This window comes from Pan troglodytes, chromosome 16, assembly GCF_028858775.2.
Source record: "Pan troglodytes isolate AG18354 chromosome 16, NHGRI_mPanTro3-v2.0_pri, whole genome shotgun sequence".
NCBI lineage: Eukaryota > Metazoa > Chordata > Mammalia > Primates > Hominidae > Pan > Pan troglodytes.
The window spans coordinates 65,268,113-65,292,861 of NC_072414.2; the positions used below are offsets into that span (position 1 = coordinate 65,268,113).

Genomic DNA, 24,749 nt, shown 5'->3' on the forward strand with positions numbered 1-24,749 from the left:
CCCATATCCACTCTTTTTTTTTTTTTTTGAGACAGAATCTTGCTCTGTCTCCCAGGCTGGAATACAGTGGCATGATCTCGGCTCACTACAACGTCTGCGTCCCGGGTTCAAGGGATTCTCCTGCCTCAGCCTCCTGAGTAGCTGGAACTACAGGCACCCATCACCATGCCTGGCTATTGTTTTGTATTTTTAATAGAGATGGGGTTTCACTATGTTGGCCAGGCTGGTCTTGAACTCCCTACCTCAGGTGATCCACCTGCCTCAGCCTCCCAAAGTGCGGGATTACAGACATGAGCCACCACGCCCGGCCCCCATATCCACTCTTGAACATCTTAAATTAGCTTTTCACACTAGCCCAGCTAATGGCCCCTTCCCCCACTTCCTGCCTGCCTTTTAGTTCTGTCCCTTCTGTCATTGTTCTTTTCTTGGTTTGAACCATCCATACATTCCCTCAGTTCTACTCTGTGACCTTTCCTGAGCAAGATGCTGGAGGAGAAAGTGCCTGAGTGGTTGTTCTCGAAACAAAAATCACCAGGGTCTTTCTTTGATCTTTCACTCTCAAACTCCAGTAAAAATGTTTTGCCTCTGAATTTCCAGGTACAGGATTCTCTAAGCGGAAAGCTTGGGGCCCAGAGATCCAGGGACATACCAACTGTGCTGACTGGGGCAGAGACCTAGAAGGGGCAAGCAGTGGGCCTTCTGGCCTGTGAAGTCATTATGACCCTGGGGAGTATGTGTTGGGAGAAAGGCATTGTGCATTATCAGGAAACGGGATCCTAGTGACCTTGGGTCTATCCTGCTACTTTCCACTCTTCTGAGCCACCCTGCGTGTTAGTAGCCAGTTTTCTGGGGCCATTTGACTACTGACCACATGATGCTTTGGCCTCTCTCTGGGCTCTCCTTTCTGGGCTGCTCCCTGGATCCAGCCCAGTAACAGTGTTTTCTTTTCCATAGAGCTATGAACCAGATGAGCTGACCAAAGAGATGGCCCACCTGGAAGGACTAATGAAGGACCTAAACGCTATCACAACAGCATGACGACCTTCACCAGGACATGACTTCAAACCTGAGTCTGGAAGTCTTGGAACTTACCCTTGAAAACAAGGAATTGTACAGAGTACGAGAGGACAGCACTTGAGAACACAGAATGAGCCAGCAGACTGGCCAGCACCTCTGTGTAGGGCTGGCTCCAGGCATGGCCACCTGCCTTCCCCTGGTCAGCCTGGAAGAAGCCTGTGTCGAGGCAGCTTCCCTTTGCCTGCTGATATTCTGCAGGACTGGGCACCATGGGCCAAAATTTTGTGTCCAGGGAAGAGGCGAGAAGTGCAACCTGCATTTCACTTTGTGGTCAGGCCGTGTCTTTGTGCTGTGACTGCATCACCTTTATGGAGTGTAGACATTGGCATTTATGTACAATTTTATTTGTGTCTTATTTTATTTTACCTTCAAAAACAAAAACGCCATCCAAAACCAAGGAAGTCCTTGGTGTTCTCCACAAGTGGTTGACATTTGACTGCTTGTTCCAATTATGTATGGAAAGTCTTTGACAGTGTGGGTCGTTCCTGGAGTTGGCTTGTTTTTTGGTTTCATTTTTATTTTTTAATTCTGAGTCATTGCATCCTCTACCAGCTGTTAATCCATCACTCTGAGGGGGAGGAAATGTTGCATTGCTGTTTGTAAGCTTTTTTTATTTTTTTTATTATAATTATTAAAGGCCTGACTCTTTCCTCTCATCACTGTGAGATTACAGATCTATTTGAATTGAATGAAATGTAACATTGAAAAGACTTGTTTGTTGCTTTCTGTGCAGTTTCAGTATTGGGGCGGGGTGGGGGGCTGGGGGTTGGTAATAGGAAATGGAGGGGCTGCTGAGGTCCTGTGAATGTTTCTGTCATTGTACTTTCTTCCAGAAGCCTGCAGAGAATGGAAGCATCTTCTTTATTGTCCTTTCCTGGCATGTCCATCCTTATTGTCACTACGTTGCAACTGGAGTTTGATTTGGATCTGGTTTTAAAATTCTTCTGTGCAATAGATGGGTTTGAGGATTTAGCGGCCCTGATGTCTTGGTCATAGCCTGGTAAGAATGTCCATGCTGAGGAGCCAGGTGTTGTATTTCTAATTGCCTGAGTCACACAGAATAGGGTAAGAGCCTGACCCCATTCTATAAATCAGAAAGCAAGGATGGAGACCCTTTCCTGCTGCTATTATTGGCTCTCTTTGAGGAAGTTGGAGGTTAAGGAAGGAACTTGTTTGTTTCCATATACGACTCCTTCTTCTCTCTAGTTCCAGTCTTCAGCCAGTCCAGCGCTCTCTTCCACACTTCAGAGCCCCTTCAGAGAAAGCATTAGCAGGAATGAGACAAGGCAGAGCTGCAGTGCCCCCTGAGGCTTCCACACATCTTTCTGAATATTATTTTTCAAGTAACAAGGGACAGGGACAGCGGAAACAGCTGCCACCCCCCCATCCCAGCAGCTCAGCTAAGCCCTGATGAGAATGAAGCCACAGGAGTTGTCTGAGGTGAACCCAGCCGCTCAGCCACACATGGAAGCCATTGCCTTTGCACATAGTTCTTGGGTTCTTTTTCCTAAAAAGGTAAGGAGCTGAGGTGTGTGGTTTTTTAATATTAAGAATATATAATGGAAAACACACGACTGACGCTCAGGCATCTTCCCCTACTCCCCAACAGATCCCCAGAAGACAGCGTGGAAGGCAGTGTAGACAGTAAATCGGGCTTCAGTTCTATAGCCAAGAAGAGATCAGCTGCTGAAACCACCAGTGGGTACCCCAGGCCACCTGCCTTTGAACTTGGGGATTTGCCATGTTTGATCTTGTCACATACTTGCTTTTTTACAAGATGAACTCTTTGTATTTATGATTTGGGGGGCAATGAAAGGTGCAATGCAGGAACTGCTGCTGCCGAGCTCGCTGGTCACATGGGGGTGCCAGGCGGGATTCTGGAAAACCAGTGCACTTAAACTGATCCTGAAGAGAGCTGTCCCAGCACTCTGGCCACCAGGGGGCCAGATTCCCCAGAAACTACCTTTTGCCCAAAGAACATGCTCAGTATTTGGGGCATTTCCTCCCACGAACCCTGACTGCTTCTGTTACCTCAGGGCCTTGGTACCTGGATACTGCCACAGAATTGGGGCGGGTGGGGGAGGGGCCTATTTTTAAATAAAATAACTGTTCAAAGTTGGGGGTTTTTTAAAAAATTAAGAAAAAGGAAAACTATTCTGTATTGCACCTTTTCACAATTTAATACATTTCTTACATTTTCCTGTGCTTTTTGAAACTAAACCATTGTGTGTCCTGTAGTGTCCTAGTTGAGCTGCCGCTCAGCAGCTTCCTCGGGGGGATTTGGAACACCTGTGTCTGTCGCCGCACTGCCTGCGGGAGGGGCCCGGAGGGCTGCTGGGACTGGCGTCTGTACACACTTGTTTGGCCTTTTCTGTAGTTGATGCTGTAAACTCTATGGCTTTTTAAAAACGATTTCATGTTTTTATTTAGTATTGGAAATCCAATACACTTTTTTAATCCAATCAAACTCTGGTCTGGTCAAACAGTTATTTTCCTTTGTCCTTAAAAAAAAAAAAAAAAAAAAAAACAACTTTGGGGCCCCCTGCTTCCCAGCCTCTAACTGACTTCACTGTTGCCTTCACAACTGTAAAGCCAGTAGTCTATGAGGAGACTCAGGGAAGGGTGGCAGGTGAGCCAGGAGGCTGCAGGAGGTGTTTGGACCGTCTACCAGTACCAAAAATGAGTCTTGTCCCTGTTCCCATCCCCCTGTTGCTGCCCTGCAGGGACTGAGTGGCCTGAGGAATCAGAGGGGGCCCCTGGCAGCCGTCCCTGAATGGAGTGCAGGCCATGTCCCTGCCGCGGCAGCGCATTCTGTTAGGGCAGACTGACTGTCCACGTGGGGCCTGGCCTCCCCACTCCCAGCCCCACCACTCATAGGGACCTGAAGCTGGAGCAGATGTCTCCTGGGATGCCCGCTTGCCCCAGGCTGCCTCACCTTACTGTGTTCACTGTGTAAGATTCCTCGTGGTGTCCCAGAGTCTGGGCCAGGGAATAGGTGACCTCAGCAGCCAGAGGCCTGAGCTTGCAATAATAGAATGAGGGCTAAACACAGAGCACAGTGTCCTCACTGCTCCCTTTGCCCCGCTGTTCATCTGCTCTGTGGCTAGAGTGTACTTTAGGAAGCCCAAATCCCGTCCTTCCCATTAGCCACACTCCACTGGGCTCAGGATGAAGTCCGTGCTCCCATAGCTGCAGGTTGGTGCTTGTCTGCCACAGCCTCCAGGTCCAGACTAATGTTGCCTTGTGTACCAGGGGTGTGGCCACAGAAAGCTACCAGTGAGGCCATTCTCAGTCTGCCTGGAGTGTCCTCTTTACTGCCATTCTGTCTTAAGTGCCGGGCGTCTGCTGCTACTATCCCTCCTGTGCGTCCCTAGGTGGAGCTCTTGGCACATTTTGCCGTGATTTGTTTGAGTCTTTTCCTGGGCCCTGTGGGCTCAGTGGGGACAAGATTATTTCTCACTCCTTTCTGAATGTCTAATGCAAGGGGCAGTTTCTGACAATAGCAGATGCTTGTCTCTTGGATGGATAGACAAACAGTCACGAGGACTCATGCCCTGGAGTGTGCTGAAAGGCTTCACACACACGCACAAGAAGCCCCCTCCTGACAGGGATCCTAGTAGGTCCCCAGTGTTCTGGTGCTAGAACACTCCCATTTCAGCAGCCATGGCCGTTTGGCCTCCTGGGGTAAACGTGAAAGATGAAAGATGACAGTCATGAGAAACGATGCTGGACTGGGCCCAGTGGCTCACGCCTGTAATCCCAGCACTTTGGGAGGCAGAGGCAGGCGGATCACCTGAGATCAGGAGTTCGTGACCAGCCTGGCCAACATAGTGAAACTCTGTCTCTACTAAAAATACAAAAATTAGCCAGGCATGGTGGCGGGCGCCTGTAATCCCAGCTACTTGGGAGGCTGAGGCAGGAGAATCGTTTGAACCTGGGAGACGGACGTTGCAGTGAGCAGAGACCATGCCATTGCACTCCAGCCTGGGCAAGAGTGAAACTCCATCTCAAAAAAAAAAAAAAAAGAAAAAGAAACAATGCTGCTGCCTCATGACCAACTTCAAGCTGGGAACTAACACAAGAATATCTTGCAGATTTGTTCTAAGATGAGCATATGGACAAGGCTCTATACGAAGAAGAAACACCTCTTCCCCTACCCCATTCCTGCCCCATCCATCCTCTCCCAATTGCAGCCACCTTCCTGCCAGAAGTGGGGAGAACCATCAGGAGAGACTGGAGACAAGCAATAAGCAAGCCATCAAATTGATGATGACAGGGCCATGGGCAGGGATTGGAGAACCAGGGAGCCAAGAGGAACCACCGCTAACCACAGACAGAAGAACCCCAGACAGCAGGTACCCGATTCTTAACCTAGGGTTCCTAGCTACCAAAGGAGGGAGTTCACCAGGGGTGCAGGAGGAAGAGGTAGGAGACAGTAGTTGAAAGAAAATAATACTTGTTTTTAATAATCTTTTAAATGTACATAATGTTGGAAAAGTGCTGCTTAAAACTACCACTACCCTCTAAGCATGGTGGATGATATTCATCTCAAGACGCCCTTTTCCTCAATTAGGAACTTGGTTTGTAAAATGAAAGGGACCTAAAGCTGAGCTCCAAAAGGTTGGTGGGAATACCTGCTGCTCTATAGCACAAGAATAATTCGGGATTTCCTGAAATAATTCGGGGTGGAGGGGACACGCAACCGGTATAATCAACAAGATGGTGCAAGAATGAGGGGCTCTGTGGGAAAGCACCCCAGTGGGAACTGGCTGGCCTCAAGGTGTTCAAAGACCTTTCTTAAATGGGAAGATCTTTTTGTTTGTTTGTTTTGTTGTTTTTGAGTCAGAGTCTCACTCTGTCACCCAGGCTGGAGTGCAGTGGCGTGATCTCGGCTCACTGCAACCTCCGCCTCCCAGGTTCAAGCGATTCTCCAGCCTCAGCCTCCAGAGTAGCTGGGACTACAGGCACCCGCCACCATGCCCAGCTAATTTTTGTATTTTTTAGTAGAGACAGGGTTTCACCATATTGGAAAGGCTGGTCTCGAACTCCTGACCTCGTGATCCACCTGCCTCGGCCTCCCAAAATTCTGGGATTACAAGCGTGGACCACCACGCCCGGCCAAATGAGAAGATCTTGCCCTATTTGCACTTCTATGGAGTGAACCCCCTCCAGCTCCCCAAATCTCATGTAACATCTGCTGTGTGCACATGGCCTTGAATGTGTTACTGGATACTCCCCCAGTGAAGAAAACAGCATCTGGGCCAACATGGCGGTGGGCAGGCCATGAGTCTGGCATGGCACGGGTGACCCATGAATGGAATTCGTTCGCTAGAAGCAGGAGCTGAGGGCCAGAAGTGACCATAAGAATCTAAACCTGAGAACTCTCAGAAGTCCAGGGGGCAAAGGGGGACACAGGTCAAGAAATGTGGGTTCCAATCAGCCTAATCCAGATTTTAAGAGGCAGACTGACCTCAGCTTGTGTCTGGGTTGCCATCGGTTTACAATTTCTCCCTCCTCAGGGTCCTGGAGCAAAGCCTCATCACCCTGTTACTAGGTGTCAGCCGCTTGCTAATGGGGTCTGCCTTCTGTGGACCTGGTTGCCCAAAGGAGAAATCTGGGAGCCATTCTAAATTCTTCCCTCAACACCACAGCACATTGCTCAGCAAATCCTGCCAGCTCTTACCTCTCAGAGGTCCCCCAGAGCAGCTCTTTGCTGTCTGGTAGGCAAACTACTAATTAAGCCCCCTGCCTGAGTCTCACCAGCAATCAGGGAGCGATCCTCCACACAAGTGTTCAGGTGCTGCTTCTAACGCAAATCTGATGCTTCCCCGCTGCTCAGCACTGTGCAATGAGAGCTCCAGCACCTGCCCTACGGTAGAGACTCCAGTGTGGCCCTGTCTGCCTCATCCCTTTTATTTCCCACTAACCTGCCCCTTCACCCGAATTTGGCCCTAACCATTGACAGCAATTTACACTTGCAGAATAAGCCGTGATGTCTGGCCTCTACTGTTTCCTCTGCCTCAATTTCTCTCTATCCCCTACCCTGACCACTGGCTTTCTCTGTCTGGTCATATCTATTCATCTTTGAAGGCCCAGCCTAACCATCCAGTCCCCTGATCATTCTTGTTCACGTTTCTGTCTCCGCCAATACACTGCGACCTCGCTAAGGAAAGCAGCTGTGCTTGGATTCTCCACCCGAGCACCCAGCACACCATAGGTCTTCACTAAATGAACTTGCCTCGTGAGGCAGATGGACTTGAAATCAGGTAACTAATAATACATCATGGCCCGGTACTGAGGGAATTTAACAAAGCCCTAATTCCTCCTAGGAGCATATACTTAAGGTTTTGCAGAGGAACTAAGGCTGAGCTGAGCCTAGGGTGTAATGTGAGGCTTATCTTTCTGGAGGAAGGAGGAGGCCACTGCAGAGCTGTGGAGCTGCCTGCTTCACGTGGCCATCAGTACAGATCCCAGCCATCCCATGTCACTCCTGTGCTCAGCCTCCTGTCACTGCATTCAGTGCAGAGGCCCCAGCAGGCCAGTGCAAAGGCTATGGAGGGTGCACAGGTCTGGCTAGCTGGCTTTCGGGGAGAGAGGGAGCTGGTCCCCCAGATTCCTGGAACACTGCAAGGGCAGTACTGGGCCCAGTCAAGCTAAGTTTGGCTGGCCAGATACCACAGCTTGGGGTCAGTTCTAGTGAGACAAGAATAAAGTGGTTCCTTTTGTAAACTCAAAACCCAGGTCTTGCCGAGAATTCTGGGCAGCTCATGGCTTTCTGGAGAGGAAAGAGCCAGGATTTACTTTTGAAGGCAAAATTATGGATCAGGCTCCTGCAGACAAAGTTGCCCATGATATGTAAGGAGAATCAGCCAATGAACATTCTAGACTAACACACAGAAGGGAAATTGACTGTAACCAAAGCCAGAGAGATCTCAGTGTGGGCAGGTGGGATGAGAGAAGGAATATTTGCGGCCAGTCAGAAAAGGGTCTTCCTCACCCAAGAAGCTGGAAATCTTCAGTTGTTTCCTAAGATACTTCTGAAGGCCCACTATATGCCAGGCACTGAGGATGCAAAATGAGTACGACAGTACTCATGAAATGGTAATTTCATGAAAAGAACATGAAAAGTGCTAAGAGACCCAAACAAAGTGATCTGGTAAAGTAAAGAAGGAATTTCCAACCCTAACTGGAGAGTTGCGTGTCACGAAGTAGGTGACACTGAGAATGATGGACGAATTCACCAAAGAAAGGAGTTTCTTCCAGCATTGCTTGAACTAATCTAAAAAGCAGGAAAAATTCCAACACTGGATAAATTACAACAGAAAATGCTTTTCAGTGATTTGCTCCAAAGACAGTAAGGGATGTCCGTAACAGGAACAGAAAATCTGACCCAAGTGGTAGATGAAAAAAGAGGTTGGGGTTTCCTCGGGGAAAAGCCTAATACTAAGAACCAGAGGGAAGCCTGACTGACGCTTATCAAAAAATAAGTAAATGAGTGATCATTATCTTCCCTGAGAATTTGTTGAGAATTTTGTGTCTATATTCATAAGGGATATTGGTCTGTAGTTTTTTTTGCAGGGGGGAGTGTTGTACTTTTTGAGTGGAGGGGTCTGGCTTTGGTATCAGTATAATACTAGCCTCATAGAATAAGGGAAGTGTTCCCTCCTTGTCTATTTTTTGGAAGAGTTTGAAGGATTGCTATTAATTGTTCTCTAAAGCTTTGGTCGAATTCACCAATAAAGCCATTGGGGCTTGAGCCTTTCTTTGTGGGAAGCATTCTTTATTACTAATGTAATCTGTCGACTTGTTATAGATCTATTCGGATTCTGTATTTATTCTTGAGTCAGTTTTGGTAATTTGTTTCTAATTTGTCCATTTTATCTAGGGTATCTAATTTGTTGGTATACAACTTTTTATAGTGTTCTCTTATAATCCGTTTTATTTCTTTAAGGCTGGTAGTAATATATTTTATTTGACTCCTGATGTTAGCAAGTCTCTCCTCTCTCTCTCTCTCTCTCTCTCTGTCAGTCTAGCTAAAGGCTGCCCATTTTGTTGATCTTTTCCAAGAACTAACTTTTGATTTTGCTGATTTTTTATATTGGTTTCCTGTTCTCTATTCTATTTTTTTCTGCTTTCATCTTTATTATTTCCTTTCTTCTGTTTGCTTTTAGTTTGTTCTTCTTTTCCTAGTTTCTTCAGGTGAATGTTTAGGTTATTGATTGGATTTTTTTTAAGTATCAGAGCATACTACTCTACATTTTCCTATAAGTACTGTTTCTGCTGCATCCCATGTTTTTGGAATGGTACGTTATCTTTTTGTTTTCATTTTCATTCATCTCAACTTGTTTTTTTCGGGGTTTTTTGTTGTTGTTGTTGTTTGTTTTTGAGACAGAGTCTCGCTCTGTCACACAGGCTGAAGTGCAGTGGCATGATCTCAGCTCACTGCAACCTCTGCCTCCCGGGCTCAAATGATTCTCCTGCCTCAGCCTCCCTTGTAGCTGGGACTACATGTGCCTGCCACCAGGCCTGGCCCATCTTTTATATTTTTAGTAGAGATGGGGTTTCACCATGTTGGCCAGGCTGGTCTCAAACTCCTGACCTCAAGGGATCCACCTGCTTCGGCCTCCCAAAGTGCTGGAATTACGGGCGTGAGCTACTGCACCTGGCTTCAACTTATTTTCTAATATCCTTTGTGATTTCTGCTTTGATTCAATGATTACTTACATATGTGTTTAATTTGTATATATTTGTGAATTTTTCAAATATCTGTTACTAATTTCTAAATGTTGTTCTATTGTTGGTCAGAGAATATATTTCATATTATTTCAATCCTCTTAAATTTATTGAGACTTGGTTTGTGGCCTAACAGATAGTCTGTCCTGTAGAATGTTCCACGTGCCCTTGAGAAGAATACATATTCTGCTGTTGTTGGATGGAGTGTTCCAGAGATCCCTCTTAGCTCTCTTTGGTTTATATTGTTCAAATCTTCTATTTCCTGGCTGATCTTTTGTCTAGTTGTTCTATCAGTTATTGAAAGTAGAGTATTGAAGTCTGCAACTATGAGTGTTGAATTGTCTATCCTCCCTTCCATTATGTCAGATTCACTTCATGAGTATGTGTGTGTGTGTGTGTGTGTGTGTGTGTGTATAATCCAAATAGATCCATAACAAGTAGACAGATTACATTAGTAATAAAGAACACTTACCGCAAAGAAAGGCCTAGGACCCAGTGGTTTCACTGGTGAATTCTACCAAAGCTTTAGAAAACAATTAATAGCAATCCTTCACAAACTCTTCCTAATTTTATATATATATATATATATATAATTTTTTTTTTTTTTAGAGAGAGACAGGATCTGGCTGTGTTGTCCAGTCTGGACTCAAACTCCGGGCTTAAGTGATCCTCCCACCTCACTCTCGTGAGTAGCTGGAACTATAAGCATGTACCACCATGGTGGCTTAGGAGTTTGGGGGCTCTGTTGTTAGGTATATACATATAATTGTTTAATCTTCTTGATGGATTGACCTTTTTCTCATTATAAAATGTTCTTTGTCTTTAGTAATAATTTTTGTCTTAAAGCCTACTTTGATATTATTAAATAGTATAGCCACTCCAGCTCTCCTTCAGCTAATGTTTGCTTGGTATGTCTTTTTGCACCCTTTTACTCTCAACATATTTGCATCTTTGAATACAAAATCTGTCTGTTGTAGACAGTATACAGTTGGATCATGGTTTTGTATCCATTCTGCCAATTTCTGCCTCTAAACTGAGTGTTTAATCCACTTACATTTAATGTAATTGCTGGTAAGGTAGGATTTACATCTGCCATTTACCTATTTGTTTTCTATATGTCTTGTGTCTTTTTTTTTTTTTTTTTTTTTGAGATGCAGTCTCACTCTGTCACCCAGGCTGGAGGGCAGTGGCATGATCTCAGCTAATTTTTGTATTTTTAGTAGAGACAGGTTTTCACCATGTTGGCCAGGCTGGTCATGAACTCCTGACCTCAGGTGATCCACCCACCTCCCAAAGAGCTGGGATTACAGGCGTGAGCCACCATGCCCGGCCATGTCTTACGTCTTATTTGTCACGCTATTACTCTATTACTGCCTTCTTTTTGTTAAGTAGATATTTTCTAGTGTACCATTTTAATTCCCTTGTCAAAAAGCATGAATCATGAAAGAAAAATTTGGTAAGTTGGATATCATCAAAATTAAAAATGTTTACTCTCTTAAAGTCATGGTTAAAAAGTGAAAAGTCAGGCTGGGCGTGGTGGCTCACGCCTGTAATCCCAGCACTTTGGGAGGCCGAGCAGGTGGATCACGAGGTCAAGAGATCAAGACCGTCCTGGCTAACACGGTGAAACCCCGTCTCTACTAAAAATACAAAAAAATTAGCTGGGTGTGGTGGCAAGCAGCTGTAGTCCCAGCTACTCGGAAGGCTGAGGCCGGGGAATGGAATGAACCCGGGAGACGGAGCTTGCAGAGCCAAGATGGCGCCACTGCACTCCAGCCTGGGCGATGGAGCAAGACTCTGTCTCAAAAAAAGAAAAAAAACGAAAAACTGAAAAGGCAAGCCAAAAACTAGGAGATGATAATCGCAAAACTTATATCTTATAAAGGACTTATATCCTGAATATATTACTTACAATTCAATAAAGTGACTCAGCAAAAACAAATGAGTAAATATTCGAACAGTCACTTTACCAAAGAACATATACAGATAGCAAGTAAACACCTGAAAAGATGCTCGGTATCTTTAGTCATTATGGAAATGCAAATTAAATCCAGGAATTAATATTATACACTCTCTTGAATGGTAAAAAATCAAGACTGACAACTTCAAGTGTTGCATGAATATGAAGTAACCGAAACTCTCATATGATTGCCGGGAGAAATGCAAGAGTATTCCAGCTTTGGAAAAGAATCTTGTGAAGTTTCTTATAAAGTTAAAAATATATTTATCAGGCCAGGCATGGTGGCTCACTCCTGTAATTTCAGCACTTTGGGAGGCTGAGGCAAGTGGATCACAAGGGTTCGAGACCAGCCTGGCCAACATAGCAAAACCCTGTCTCTACTAAAAATAAAGGCTGCAGTGAGCCGAGATCGAGGCACTGCACTCCAGCCTGAGCAACAGAGTGAGACTCCATCTCAAAGAAACAGAAAAAAAAGGAATATATATATATATATATATATATATATATATATATAATAGCCCAGCAATGCCATTCCTTGAGTATTAAGATAAACAAAAATCTACATCCATCTTGAAAATGACAGAAGTAGATTTTAAGTGTCCTCACCACAAAAAATGGAAAGTATGTGAGGTAATGTGATAAGTATGTCAGTTTAGTTATTTCAACGTAGTCATTCCACAATGTATACATATTTCAAAACGTGGTACATGATAAATTTACACAATTTTTCTTTGTCAATTTAAATAATTACCTAAAAAGAAAATCCACACCCAGATAAAGAATTGAACATAAATTTTCACAGGAGCTTTATTCTTAATAGCCCAAAACTGGAAACAATTCCATGTTCATGAATGGGTGAGTGAATAAACAAACTATGGCATAGCCATCAGAAACATTAGGCTAAAGGAGAGAAATCAGACACAGACCATATGCTTTATGATGATACTGATATGAAATTCTAGAAAAGTCAAAACTTTAGTGACAGAAAGCACACTGGCAGGGTTCAGGAGTGGGAGGAGGGGATTGACTGCAAAGAACCATGCAGGAACCTGGGGAGTGATGGAAAGAGTCTATGACTTACTCGTTTAGGTAGTTGTAGTACTGTCTGTCAAAACTCATTGAGCTGTGCACATAAAATTGCTGAATTTGATACATATGAGTTATACCTCAATAAAGAAAATAAGAGGCCAAGCTCAGTGGCTCAGCCTGTAGTCCCAGCACTTTGGGAGGCTGAGGCAGGTGGATCACTAGGTCAGGAGTTCGAGACCAGCCTGGCCAATATGGTGAAACCCCGTCTCTACTAAAAAATGCAAAAATTAGCTGGGCGTGGTGGCGCACACCTGTAGTCCCAGCTACTCAGGAGGCTGAGACAGGAGAATTGCTGGAACCCAGGAGGTGGAGGTTGCAGTGAGCCGAGATCACACCACTGCACTCCAGCCCAGGCAACAGAGTGAGATTCCATCTAAAAAAAAAAAAAAAGAAAAGAAAGAAAATAGAATTAGCACTAGCAACAAAAATATAAGGTACTAGGAATTAATGTAATGAAATGCAAAAACCTTCATGAAGAAAATGATAAGATTGTGTTGAAAGAATTGGCAGGGACAGTTAATACCCAGCAAAGATTGCAGGTGATCTCCCACACAGCACAGCCTCCTCTGCAGTTACGCTGTGGCCTTGTGACAATGGAATATAAGAGCAAGTGATGTTCACTGCTGAGAGATGTAGTTCAGATGCGGGAATCTCATCTAGTTGTCTCTTCTTCTCCCACAGTGATCTTGGAGAATGGGGGTTCAGTTCAAGTTGGTATCAGTGAGGAAAATGCTGCCTGGGCTGCACAGGACTTTACCCAAGCTGGAATAAACCTGTATTGTCTTAAACCTTGAAATTTGTGGCTTTTTCTGTTGGGGCTGTTTGTGCTCATTAATACCAAAGACATTAAAGAAGACCCAAATGTGGGAAGTTATACCCTGTTCATCCATGGGAATACACATTTCCGCAACAATGTCAATGTAATTTCAATCAGAAGCCCACTGGACTCTTCATGTACCTCAACAGATTCTAAAATGTCTGTGGTAGTGCAAAGAGACTGGAGTAGCCAAGACATTCCTTAAGAAAAAGCTGGGGGGCCGGGTGCGGTGGCTCATGCCTGTAATCCCTGCACTTTTGGAGGCCGAGGCAGGTGGATCACCTGAGGTCAGGAGCTTGAGACCAGCCTGGCCAACATGGTGAAAACCCGTCTCTACTAAAAATACAAAAAAACTAGCCAGGCATGGTGGTGGGTGCCTGTAGTCCCAGCTACTCAGGAGGCTGAGGTAGGAGAATCGCTTAAACCTGGGAGGCGGAGGTTGCAGTGAGCTGAGATCACACCATTGCACTCCAGCCTGGGTGACAAGAGCAAGATTCCATCTGAAAAAAGAAGAAGAAGAAGAAGAAGAAGAAGGTGGGGGACTTACTCTATATCAACATACTTTATAAAGCTAGTGTAACTAAGACAATTGACTGTTTGAATGGGGATAGACAAATAAGCTAATAGTACAGAATAGAGAGCCTCGACACAGACCCAGATATGATAGAGACGTGACATTGTATTGCATATTAATCAAGCCTCATTCAAGAAACAATGTATGAAAAATTGGTTATCCATATGCGGCAAAAAAGAAATTGAACTACGCCTTCACACCACACCAAAGTCAAGTAGAGTAAGGACTTAAATGTGAAAAGCAAAACTTCACTTCTAGAAAGAATATAGAACACATCTTTACAACATCAGGGTAAGATAGGTTTCTTAAGCAAAAAAGGCACTAAGGAAGTACTAGACATTAAATATATATATATATATAGCCAAAATTGACCTCATTAAAGTGTAAAGCTTCGTTTATCAAGGAACACCCCTCCAAAAAAAGCAAAAATACAAACCATAAACAGATATTTGCAATAAATATAGTGGACAAAGGATTTAGTTTTCCAAAAAGATGTGTAAAATTCTGACAAATCAATAAAAAGACAATAGAAAATTGATCAAAATATGTGAATAAATATTTCTCAGAAAAGGAAACACAAACAGCAAATGAATATACGAACAAGCATCCAACCTTACTGGTAATTGGGGATTTGCACATTAAAACACAAGTAGATATGACTAGATTGGGAAAAATAAGAAAGCCTGATGATTCCAATTGTTGGCAAGAATATGAAGCAAGAGCAATTCTCATACTCTGCAGGTGGGAGTGGAAATTGTTAGAACCACTTAAAACAGCTTGGCATTATCTTGTAAAGTGAAGATTAATTTACTCTGTGAGTCAGTTATTCCACTCCTAGATATAGAGCCTAGAGATCCTTTTACCATGTTTTTCAGGAGCCACAAACAAGAACGTTTGTCGCAGCAGTCCTGTTAATCACAGGAATGAAAACTGACTGAAATGTCTATGTTCGGAAGAACACATATGTAAATGGTGGACGATTCATATACCGGAATGCTATACAGCAATGAAAACGAACTATCCATGCATTGACAGGATCTCAAAATTACAGTATTGAATGAAAAAAACCCAAATTATTAAAGAATGCATGCAGCATACCATTTATGCAAAGTTTTAAAATTACAAATATATTCAGTGGTGTATGAAGATGGTGGGTATGGCCCACCCCTAATGCAGGTAATAAAAAGGCCCACTGTTTGTAAAGAAAAGAATAATAAAACTGACCAAAATCTGATTTTTATTGTCACCATACATCAGCAATTCTGGACAATATTATTGATAAAAATTCTTGCCAGAAAGGCAGCTACTTCCAATCTCCACTCCCCACCTTGGTGTGCAACTGAATACATTCTTTAGAGTCATTTGTTTCTATAGAAAGAGTATCATGAAAAGTAATGATAAAATTCAGGTGAGAGGTTTTCCTTGGAGGGAGGGAGAGGGACACACTTGGGCAACAGCATAGATGCCTTCAAAGGTATTCCTTATGCTCCATTCCTTATGTTCCATTCCTTAAACTGAGTGATTGGTACATGGCTGTTGATATTATTTTTTATATCTGATTTACATAATGTATCTCTTCAGTAGGTACGAAATATTCCACCCTCAAGAGAAAGAAAATTAAAGCAGCAAAATCAACAAGGGGGGCAGGTGGAGGAGAAGGTATGCTTTGTAGTGCACTGGAAGCTGCAAACCCAAGAAAGAATAAAAGGGCCGTGGTCAGTCAGAAGAAAATGAGGGACCCTGGAGCAGCTGCCCAGGCCGAGGCTCAGGGCATGCGGGGGCCTGAATTGGGGTAGGGGAACTCTGGGAAGCTTTTGCTTCCAGGCTGGGGAAGCCACAGGCCTAGGTGAGGTTAACCCCAGGAAGTGCATCTGGAGTGAGAAGACGGGGGCCAAGGCCAGAGGCCCAGGGAGCACCAACCTTTTGGGAGAAAGAAGAGCCCTTCAAGCTGAGGCTGAGCTTGAGAAAGGTGAAGCAGTGAGCAGAGGATGGGGTCCCATGTGCTGAGGAGGGCCTGGTGGAGGAGGTCACACCCTGCTAAGAGGACAGCAGGACGCCGGCTGGGAAGGAGGCCCTGGATTTCACAATGTGGGCAGGTGAATTCATCAGAAATTGTCAGAGCCATGCGGTGGAGGAGGAAATGAGGACAGGGAGGGGACACAGCTCTCCGGTGGGAAGAGTGAGGAGTAGCGGCTGGGAAGAGACGTGGAGTCCAGGTAGGGATCTTACGCATCTTTCAATTGTCCCTTTAAAATCCCAGTCGGGTTTAGCCCCACTAGGGAGAAAAAGTGCCTTCAGGCCTTCCCACAGCGCCAGCAGCACGAGCACAGCAGGTGTCCCTTGGGGCTGACGCATAGGGTGCTCGTGGTGGGGTGGAGGAGCTGTCTGCCCCTGTGCTGGGAGCATTCTATCACTGACACTGTCTGAATTGCTGGTACATGGTGATCAGAGGAAGCAAACTGACATTTAGTCACTTTTACCGTCTTTTAAAAATTCTCTACAGTTAACACACCCTTTGTTGCCTGCACCAGGGACAGACAGCTCCTACCGCCAGCCCTTGCTAAGGCTCTAGTGGGACGAGACCAGATTGAGTACCCGGCACCTGGGTGTGCAGCCCCGCTCCTTTCTTCTAGCTGACGGGGCTGGCAAATTCCTGCCTCTCTGAGCCCCTTTCCCTTTGGCTCACTGTAACTGAGGGAAATTCTGACCTCTGGGGTGGTTGGGCAGATGACAGCAAAGGAAAGACCCAGGGCCTAGCGCACAGGAGGTACTTACTAGGTGTCCTTCCCGCATCAGGGAACAGAGGAGACAGTGACTGAGGACCCCGCAGCGAATGCCCCACCCGCACAGGCTTCCTCTCAGCGGGGCCTGTCCCCACTGCTTCCCCACAGCCCCAGAGGCCAGGCCTCAGCCATTCAGATGCGGGGGAGGTGATCGCAGCACAGGGCCGCGCCCTGCCTCTGCCACTCCCGGGGTCCCCAAGAAAGCACCAACGCCTGGCCGCAGGGGGCAGTTGTCATGGGGACGCCAGGGCCCGCTGAGCCGCCTCCTTAGCAACGGGACTCCCAGGCCAGTTGCCATGGAAACAGCATCCCCTGGCAAGCGGTGATGGGGAACGGCTGGGTTTCCTGCCCTTTTCCGAGGACTTTCCCCTCCTAGGGCGGGAGACACGGCACTCCCTATACCGGCGGGAGCTGCGGGGACTTGGTTTTTCCAGTCGCCCGTCGCCACCCCAGGAGGGGGCCTCTGCCCGACCCCGCGAAGTCCCAGGGCCTGGAGGAACCCTCTGGAGACAGGGGTGGGGAAGGGGGCCACCCGGGGACCAGGCCTAGCCCCGAACAGGCACAGCAGTGGGAAGTCCGTGCCCTGCCTCCTTCCAGAGGCCCCACATGCTGCCTCTGCCCTCGGGCCCCCACCAACCCACACAGGAGCCCAGCGCTGTTCCCCCACCCCTCGGCCACCCTCTGATGCCCTCCCCCTTACCCAGTCACCTTGTGTCTCCAGCCACCCTCCCACTTCTGAGAGCTTACCTAAGACGGCATCCCCCTCTATCTAGCTGGATGGAGCCCAGGTGCACATTCACCACCCTCCTCCTCAGCCAGCCCTGGCAGTGGGGGTTGGGAAGGGTCTCACACCTCCCCCACTCCTGCGTTTCTCCCCTCCACTAGCAAAGCACACATGCCCACTCGCTCTCACCCTCCTCCTTAATGATTCTCACCAGTCCATCAGCACGTGCACACCTGTGTCCATAGCCAGGCCTTGCACATCCCCCGTGCACACCTCTATGCACAGAACACAGCTCCATGCTCTTGCAGGCATAGGTTTGCACATACACAAGTGCCCTCTGGGCCATGTCCCCTGCCTTCCACACCCGAGTTCCCAAGACTCCAGGATTTCCCAATGACCTCACCCCCACCCCTATCCCTGGCCCCTAGAAGAAGGTAGCATCTACTGGAATTTTTTTATTTAAATAAAATATACAATACGGCGCATTTACCGGTTTCTGTTTTAAAAGTGGATTTGAAAATTCCTTGTAGGTGACTGGGTGTGGGAGGGCCCATTGCCTGCACCTGTCTGTCCCAGTCTCTGCAGAGTGGCCAGGTTGGGTCAGAGCTATTATAAAATGCATGTGTGTGTAAGTAGAGAAGAGGGTGGTTAGGCCAGGCTCTGATGGCAAGGGGGCTCCTCATGGCCCTGGACCCTCCACCTTCACCCCTGCTGCCTCCAGGACAAGACTGTGGGTTTGGATCAAGTCCTGCTGCCTCTCAGAGCTGCCTTCCTTAAGGGGAAGGGGTGTGTGCAGAACTCAGGTTGAGGCTAAGTCCTTCCAGTTCTCAGAACTCCTGAGCCAGCACAGTAGAGACCAGTACTAGGCGGTGTCTAGTCTTTACCTAAGATCCCAGGAACCTTCACCCACTTCTCTCCTGGAGTACTGCCTCCCACTCCCTGCAGCCCATCTATGGAGAAATCAGTTTGTCTCACATCCCAGGATAGCTCAAGGCAAAACCCGATCTTGCCAACATTCTGGCTTGGAGCATGGAAGGTTCTGGATGGATAATGTGGGACCAGCCCTTCTCATTATTTGGGGATTGCAGCCATACCTGCTCTGGCCCTATAGGCAAGGGCAGACCCCTGACCTTGGCTCTGGCAAGATCCCATCTGGGAGGAGGGAGGATGGTGCCTCCAAAGGCATCTGAGCTGCTTTCTCGTTCCCGCAATCTGGAACCTGCTTATGGCTCCTAGTTGCCAGGACTAAGCCCAGACAATCCCTTACCCTATCACCCAAGGCCGTCCCTCTGACCCCTCAGCCTGGGGATCCCCTCCCAAAGCCCTGATCCACCACTCCACATCCACCTCAGGAATCTCCCCACCATACACTCCATCCCACCCACCATTCCCTCCCTCTCTCCCTGTTGAAGTCTTCCCACTTCTCAAGGCCTGGCTCCCACCCACCTCTGGCCACACACCTTCCTTGGGCCCTTAGGGAGGCCCAGCCACCTCCTGAGTCCTGAGATTTTAAGTCTTGGAGCCCTCAGCCAAAGCTCCCTGGGCTCTCACATAGTTTGCTGGAGCAATGGGCTGGGCATATGAGGGGCAGAAAAAATGTGATTTATTGAGCACCTACCATGGTATGTGCCAGGCACTGGGCTGGGCATTTCACATATAGATTTTTCTCATCTGGTCCTCATAGGTCCTTGTGAGGCAGTACCATAATTATTCCCATTTTACAAATGAGGTGACAGAAAGGTCAGATAACTTGCCCAAGATCATACAGCTAAGAAGTGGCAGGGCTGGGATTCAAACCCAGGCCTGACTGCTGCCAAAATCTGGTGTCTTCCTTCTGTACCATGCTTGGGGACCATCTACCTCAGCCCCCCTCAACAGTTTTCTGATGGAAGGAACACAGACTTGGGCCTCAAGCAGGCGTGGACTCGAACCTCAAATCAGTCCCCACTCTGCCACTCCTAGTTACATGATTCTGGAAAAATTACCCAAAACTGTTTCTTCCTCTGCTAAATGGGGAGAATCAAAGTACCCACCCCATGGTCTTTGTGAAACTGAAGGAGTTAATGTGTGTAAAGTGCGAAACCAGTGCTTGGCACAGAGCAGACTCAATAAACAGAAGTTCCCCTCACCTCCCACTGTACAGATGGGCAAACTGACGGCCCCAGAGGTGGCGGTGTGTGCTTGAGGCCCTAGGAAAGGGGAGTCTTCCACTTCCGTGTGGTGAGAGGTCAGGCTGGGACTGGCTTTGAGACCAGAGATGGGGAGAGAGGGGGCCTGCTGCGAAGTCCTGGGGTCCTCTTCCCTGAGGACTGGAGAGAGAACGTCCCTAGACCATGCAGTGCACAGCCTGCGGGCCAAGGTGGGTTGCTGGGTGTAAGGTGACCTGGGCATCCTGTCAACATGGGATTAAACTAGACCGCACACGTGTGCGCACATGTGAGTGGCTATCTACATGGCTCTACAGAGCGCTACATAGCTATACATATACACATCTTACATACATATACATATACATATTCATATACAGATCTTGCTACATTTACAGTAGAAAAAATGCTAGGCCCTCAGGGCCCTGGCCCTTTTCTCCCAAGGTCGCAGGCATCTGAGGCTCCCCAGGGCACACCCCAGGGCAGCCCCTTTCTGGGGGCAGAGTGGAGCTCCAAGTTACAGCTCACGGGCTGATGGCAGCTGTTTCTCTAAATGAACACAATGACACATCTGCTCTAAGAACCGCCAACACTGGCCACTCCCACCCCTGCCCAGCCCCGGAGACCCCATCTGCCTTTCTCGGGCTTTTGCATTTGGGACCTGCCTGCTCCCTCCTCCCTCCCCCTCCCTCCCTCTAGTGCTGAGTATTAAAATAGTCTATAAAAGCAAGTGACCAAAAATCTATAGCTCTAAGAATACCTGGTTATTTTCTGCTGTCTTTTGTTTTTCTGGTGTGTGTGGTTTTTTAAATAATTATTACTGTTATTGGTATATCTCCTAATCACAGTTAAACCTGAAGGAAGAAGGAAGGGAGAGAAAAGAAGAAAGAAGAGGGAAGGAAGGGCCCAGCTCATAGATTGGACGGCAGTTTGGAGCGCACTGGCTCAGGCCTGGCCCCAGGTTCCCTCTGGGGTCCAGCAGTCAGAGGGGTCCCCCCAGAAGAGGTGGCTCTTGCCCCAAACAAAGACAGAGGGGGTGGCAAAGAACCTGAGGATGTCTTCCGAGGCAGAGTGACGTGTTGGCCGGGGATGGCACCATAGGGCCTCCCAGGGGGACCGAGGCCCCCGCTGCTCCCACTGCCCCCGCTGCCACCCCCAGCCCTGGGGAAGAGCTGGAAGGCAGCCATGGACTCCCCTGAGGAGTGCGGGGAAGCTCTGCGGAGAGTCTGCGCCCCGTCCTGAGGCAGGGCTGGCTGAGACGCGGAGATGAGCTTGAGGTCCTGGGTGAGGCGGCCGGGGGTGAGCGGGGGCGTGCCCCGGCGCTGGGGGACCTGGGGTGGTGGGGGGCTGGATGCAGGTGGCAGGAGCAAGGATCCGTGGGAGCCAGAGGCCCGGGGCGGGGCACTCGGGAAGGTTCTTGGGGGGCCTGGGCTGTGGCCAGGGGGGCTGAGACCTCCTCGGGGAGTAAAGCCTACAGGGGAAGCCCCCCCAGAGGCCCCTGCCACAAGGGACGGCGGCTCAGGCTGCCGTGGGGGTGTCTCTGGCGTGCTCAGTGGGCCAGTGGCCAGACCTAGGGACAACTCCCCGGGAGGCTGGCCCAGCTGCCCGGGGCTAGATGACGGGGATCTGGATGAGGGTGGGGGTGGCAGGAAGTGCTCCGGGAGTCCCAGGCCTCCCCGGGCCCCGGGTGGCGCGGGAGGTGGCTGGGCAGCCTGCGGGGAGCGGGCGCCTGGCTGCAGCGGGGTAAGCAGGGGAGAGTCGGAGGAGGACAGGGAGCCACCCAGCGCCTTGTGGAAGTGGCCAAACCCGGCTATGGTGGTGGCGGCTGCGCCAGCTGATGGTGTGGGAGCCGAGGGGGAGCCACAGGCCCCGGGGGGTGGGGAGGAGCTGGATGAGGGCAGGAGTGGGCTCAGTCCAGCGGGGGCAGAGAATCCAGCCAGCTGTTGGATGTGGAAGGAGGATGAAGACGGCGTGTCCACCTGGGACGGGCTGCTGGCGGGCGAGGCGGAGCCCAGCGCAGAAGGGATCAGGGACTGCAGCCGTTTCAGGTGCCTTGGTGTCTGCCCGGCACCGAGGTTGCCCAGCCCAGATCCTGGGGGAGGGCGGAAGATGGCAGCAGGCAGGCGAGGGTGGTGGGTGAGGGCTATGGCCACAGAAGTGGTGGCAGCGGCAGCCTGCAGTGGTGCCTGGATCAGCGGGGTCCAGATGACGGGCGTGGGGGTTGGGGTGGCAGAGGCAGCAGCCTGGACGCGGTGCGCGCAGTGGGCCATCTCCCGGTCATGCTGCACAATCTGCTGGATGATCTCATTCTCCTGGTAGTTGAAGACGCCGGAGTTGAGGTCGTGCTGGACTTTGTGGAGGAGGATGGAGTTCTTCTTGCCTGGACCACAGAACAAGAACAGGCACTCAGGGCAGAGCGGGGAAGGAGATCAGGTGCAGACCTGGCTTAGGCATAAAGGAGCCCTGCCCTCCTCCCCCAACACCCCCCACCTGCCCCGCCTGTGGCCCCTCCCCCTCACCAATGCGGTCCAGGCGGTCCAGCGCCACGGTCTCGAAGGCCCTTCGCATCATGGGGTACTCCTCCAGCACCTCATTGAAGTTGTCCACGCTCAGCGAGTAGAGGCGGCAGTAGGTGTCGGCCCTCACGCTGGCTGTGCGCCGGCCCCGGGTCAGCAGGCAGATCTCTGCCAGAGCATCAGGACTCAGGATGAGACATGCACAGCCCGCCCAGGCCAGGGGGACTGCCCACCCTGACCTTGGCCCTGACTGCCTGGCACAGAAGCCTTGGCAGGCTCACAAGGCCCTGCCCCCAGACTGCGGCCACACTGGATGCCTCTTCCCCACCAAATGGGGGCTGGACAGACTTTCCCATCTTTGGGACATACCCTCTGCTCTGGACTGAATGTGTTCCCCCAAAATTTATATGTTGAACCCCTAATCCCAGCATGATGGTATTTGGAGGTGGGGCCTAGGGAGGTGATTAGATCACGAGGGTGGAGCCCTCGTGGATGGAATTAGTGCCTTTTTAGGAGGAGGCCGGGGAGCTGGCTCATCCTCCTTCTGCCACATGAGGACACAGCGAGAAGTCAGCAGTGCAGCCCAGAAGAGGGCCCTCACCAGCCCCGACCATGCTGGCCCCCTCAGCTCAGATGGCCAGCCTCCAGAACCATGACACATACATTTCTGCAGTTTACAAGCCACCCAGTCTGCGGCACTTTTGTTACAAGAACCCAGACTGACTAAGACACCCCTACCCTGGGCTCACAGACACCTCCCTCCAGGCTGTGGCCAAGAAGGGTGCTCACTGCCTCTGTCCCCTCGGTATCTCCCCAGCCCAGCCCCTGGGAGCAGCTGCCCTGTCCCCCAGGGCCCAGGGCTGCCTCACCTCCAAAGTAGGAGCCGTCGGCCAGCTTGGTCTCCTTGTTGCCCTTGGTGAGCACGCTGACCACGCCATGCTGGATGAAGTACATCTTCTTGCCAATGGTGCCTTCCCGGATGATGTAGTCCCCAGGCTGGAAGACCTCGAAACGCAGCTTGGTCAGCATGGACGTCACGAAGTTGGGGTCCGCATTGGCAAACAGTGGCATGGAGGCCACCAGCTTCCGGCAGTTAAAGTTGATGATCTCCTGCCGGACAGGGTGGATTGGGACACGGGAAGGAGGAGGTGAGGGGAGCTGGCTGCCAGGAAGGCCTGGCTCCCCTCCCCGCTGGGCCGCCGCACAGCTCACCTCCCGCAGGGGCTCGCTCAGCTCGCCCAGGATGCTCTCCTCGTCGAACATCTTGCCCTGGTAGCGGTGCTCGTAGTAGTCGTGGATGCGCTGCCGGGTGTCGGGCGGGAGCTTGTGAAAGGACATGTACTGCTCCACCTGCTTGTACTGAGGCCGGGAGAAGGGGGCGTCAGCTCCACCCCACCAGGGGGCGTCAGCAGCCAGCCCCACCACCTCGGCAGGCACCACATCCGGGCACCCACCCCGGGGGATTTCCTGGCTAAACTTGGTTCCTTGAGATCTGAGGTCTACAGTGTGGAAATGACCTCACTGTGCTCAAAACAACTGCCCGGGCTCCCAGCTGCTTGGCATGGAGGAGGGGCCCCCACCAGCATCTGCTCCTCACTGTGTTCAATACTAAGGAGGTGGGTGAGGGCGGCAGGGAATGTCCAAAGCCCAGTGACAGGACATCAACTGTATCTCCAGGGAGGTCGATCACGTTTCCTTGGAATGTTACACTGGGGACAGGGAGGCCTCACCGACTCTGCGGGGAAAGAAGCTGTTTCCTCCCAGCAGTGACAACTGGCACAGTCAGGAGGCAAGGGTGCGATGGATCAGAACGCTCAGAGGCAGAAGCAAGGATGCCTGGCTGCTCGATGCTATGAATCCAAACGCGGCCTCAGCTGAGACCCTGGGTCATTTCGTTGAGAGCAACTCCAGGTAAGGGAAAAGCAGGGTAGACTAATTTGAGGGGACCTTCAAATAGAGGCTCGGGTACAAAAGATTTGTGAGCCTCAGACCCTGGGGCTCAAACAAATAAGAAACGATCCTGCCCGCCCTCACTGAGAGGAGTGGACATTGCTCCCACCATCCTAGATTGTGGGTGGACAGTGGGATTCCCAAGAGCAGGATGAGGGATGGGAGGTATTGATTAGGCAACAACACAGACTCCTCCTGGATGGGAAGTAGAGGAAGTCCCTATCACCCCAGCAGCAATCAGAAACGGGGCAGCCTGTTTGCATCTGTGTGTGCTCCAAAGAGGTGGGAACGCACAACTGCTGCACAGAAACACCCACGGGCAAATGAGGGCTGAGAAATGACATTTCCTAAACGTCTTCCAGCCACCCTGGCCTCTGAC

The 24,749-nt window shown here is 49.4% G+C and overlaps 2 protein-coding genes and 1 long non-coding RNA gene across 23 annotated transcripts in view; 1 reads left to right on the forward strand and 2 right to left on the reverse strand.

Moving 5' to 3' along the window:
• Window positions 1-3,544, forward strand: part of NEO1 (neogenin 1) — a 252,978-nt gene extending 249,434 nt beyond the window's left edge. For all 20 annotated transcript variants that reach the window (XM_016927160.3, XM_063795256.1, XM_063795258.1 and 17 more), the window contains one exon: window positions 955-3,544. In XM_016927160.3, the coding sequence (XP_016782649.1) occupies window positions 955-1,038 (84 nt within the window). In that variant the 3' untranslated portion in view covers window positions 1,039-3,544. The remainder of the gene's footprint in view (window positions 1-954) is intronic.
• On the reverse strand, window positions 1,417-17,270 carry LOC134808553 (uncharacterized). The gene is made up of 2 exons (XR_010151785.1): window positions 17,026-17,270; window positions 1,417-2,330 (listed from the first exon to the last, which is right to left on the reverse strand). It is a non-coding gene; the product is annotated as an uncharacterized LOC134808553 (long non-coding RNA).
• A 929-nt stretch (window positions 17,271-18,199) lies between these two features.
• HCN4 (hyperpolarization activated cyclic nucleotide gated potassium channel 4) overlaps window positions 18,200-24,749 on the reverse strand; it is a 49,136-nt gene continuing 42,586 nt past the window's right edge. The window contains exons 5-9 of one of the 2 annotated variants that reach the window (XM_063795259.1): window positions 23,633-23,779; window positions 23,290-23,530; window positions 22,424-22,588; window positions 20,665-22,284; window positions 20,262-20,453 (exon numbers count right to left, since the gene is read on the reverse strand). In XM_063795259.1, the coding sequence (XP_063651329.1) occupies window positions 20,816-22,284; window positions 22,424-22,588; window positions 23,290-23,530; window positions 23,633-23,779 (2,022 nt within the window). In that variant the 3' untranslated portion in view covers window positions 20,262-20,453; window positions 20,665-20,815. Of the gene's footprint in view, window positions 22,285-22,423; window positions 22,589-23,289; window positions 23,531-23,632; window positions 23,780-24,749 lie in introns of both variants that reach the window. The other variant, XM_016927172.4, reaches the window with a different exon arrangement.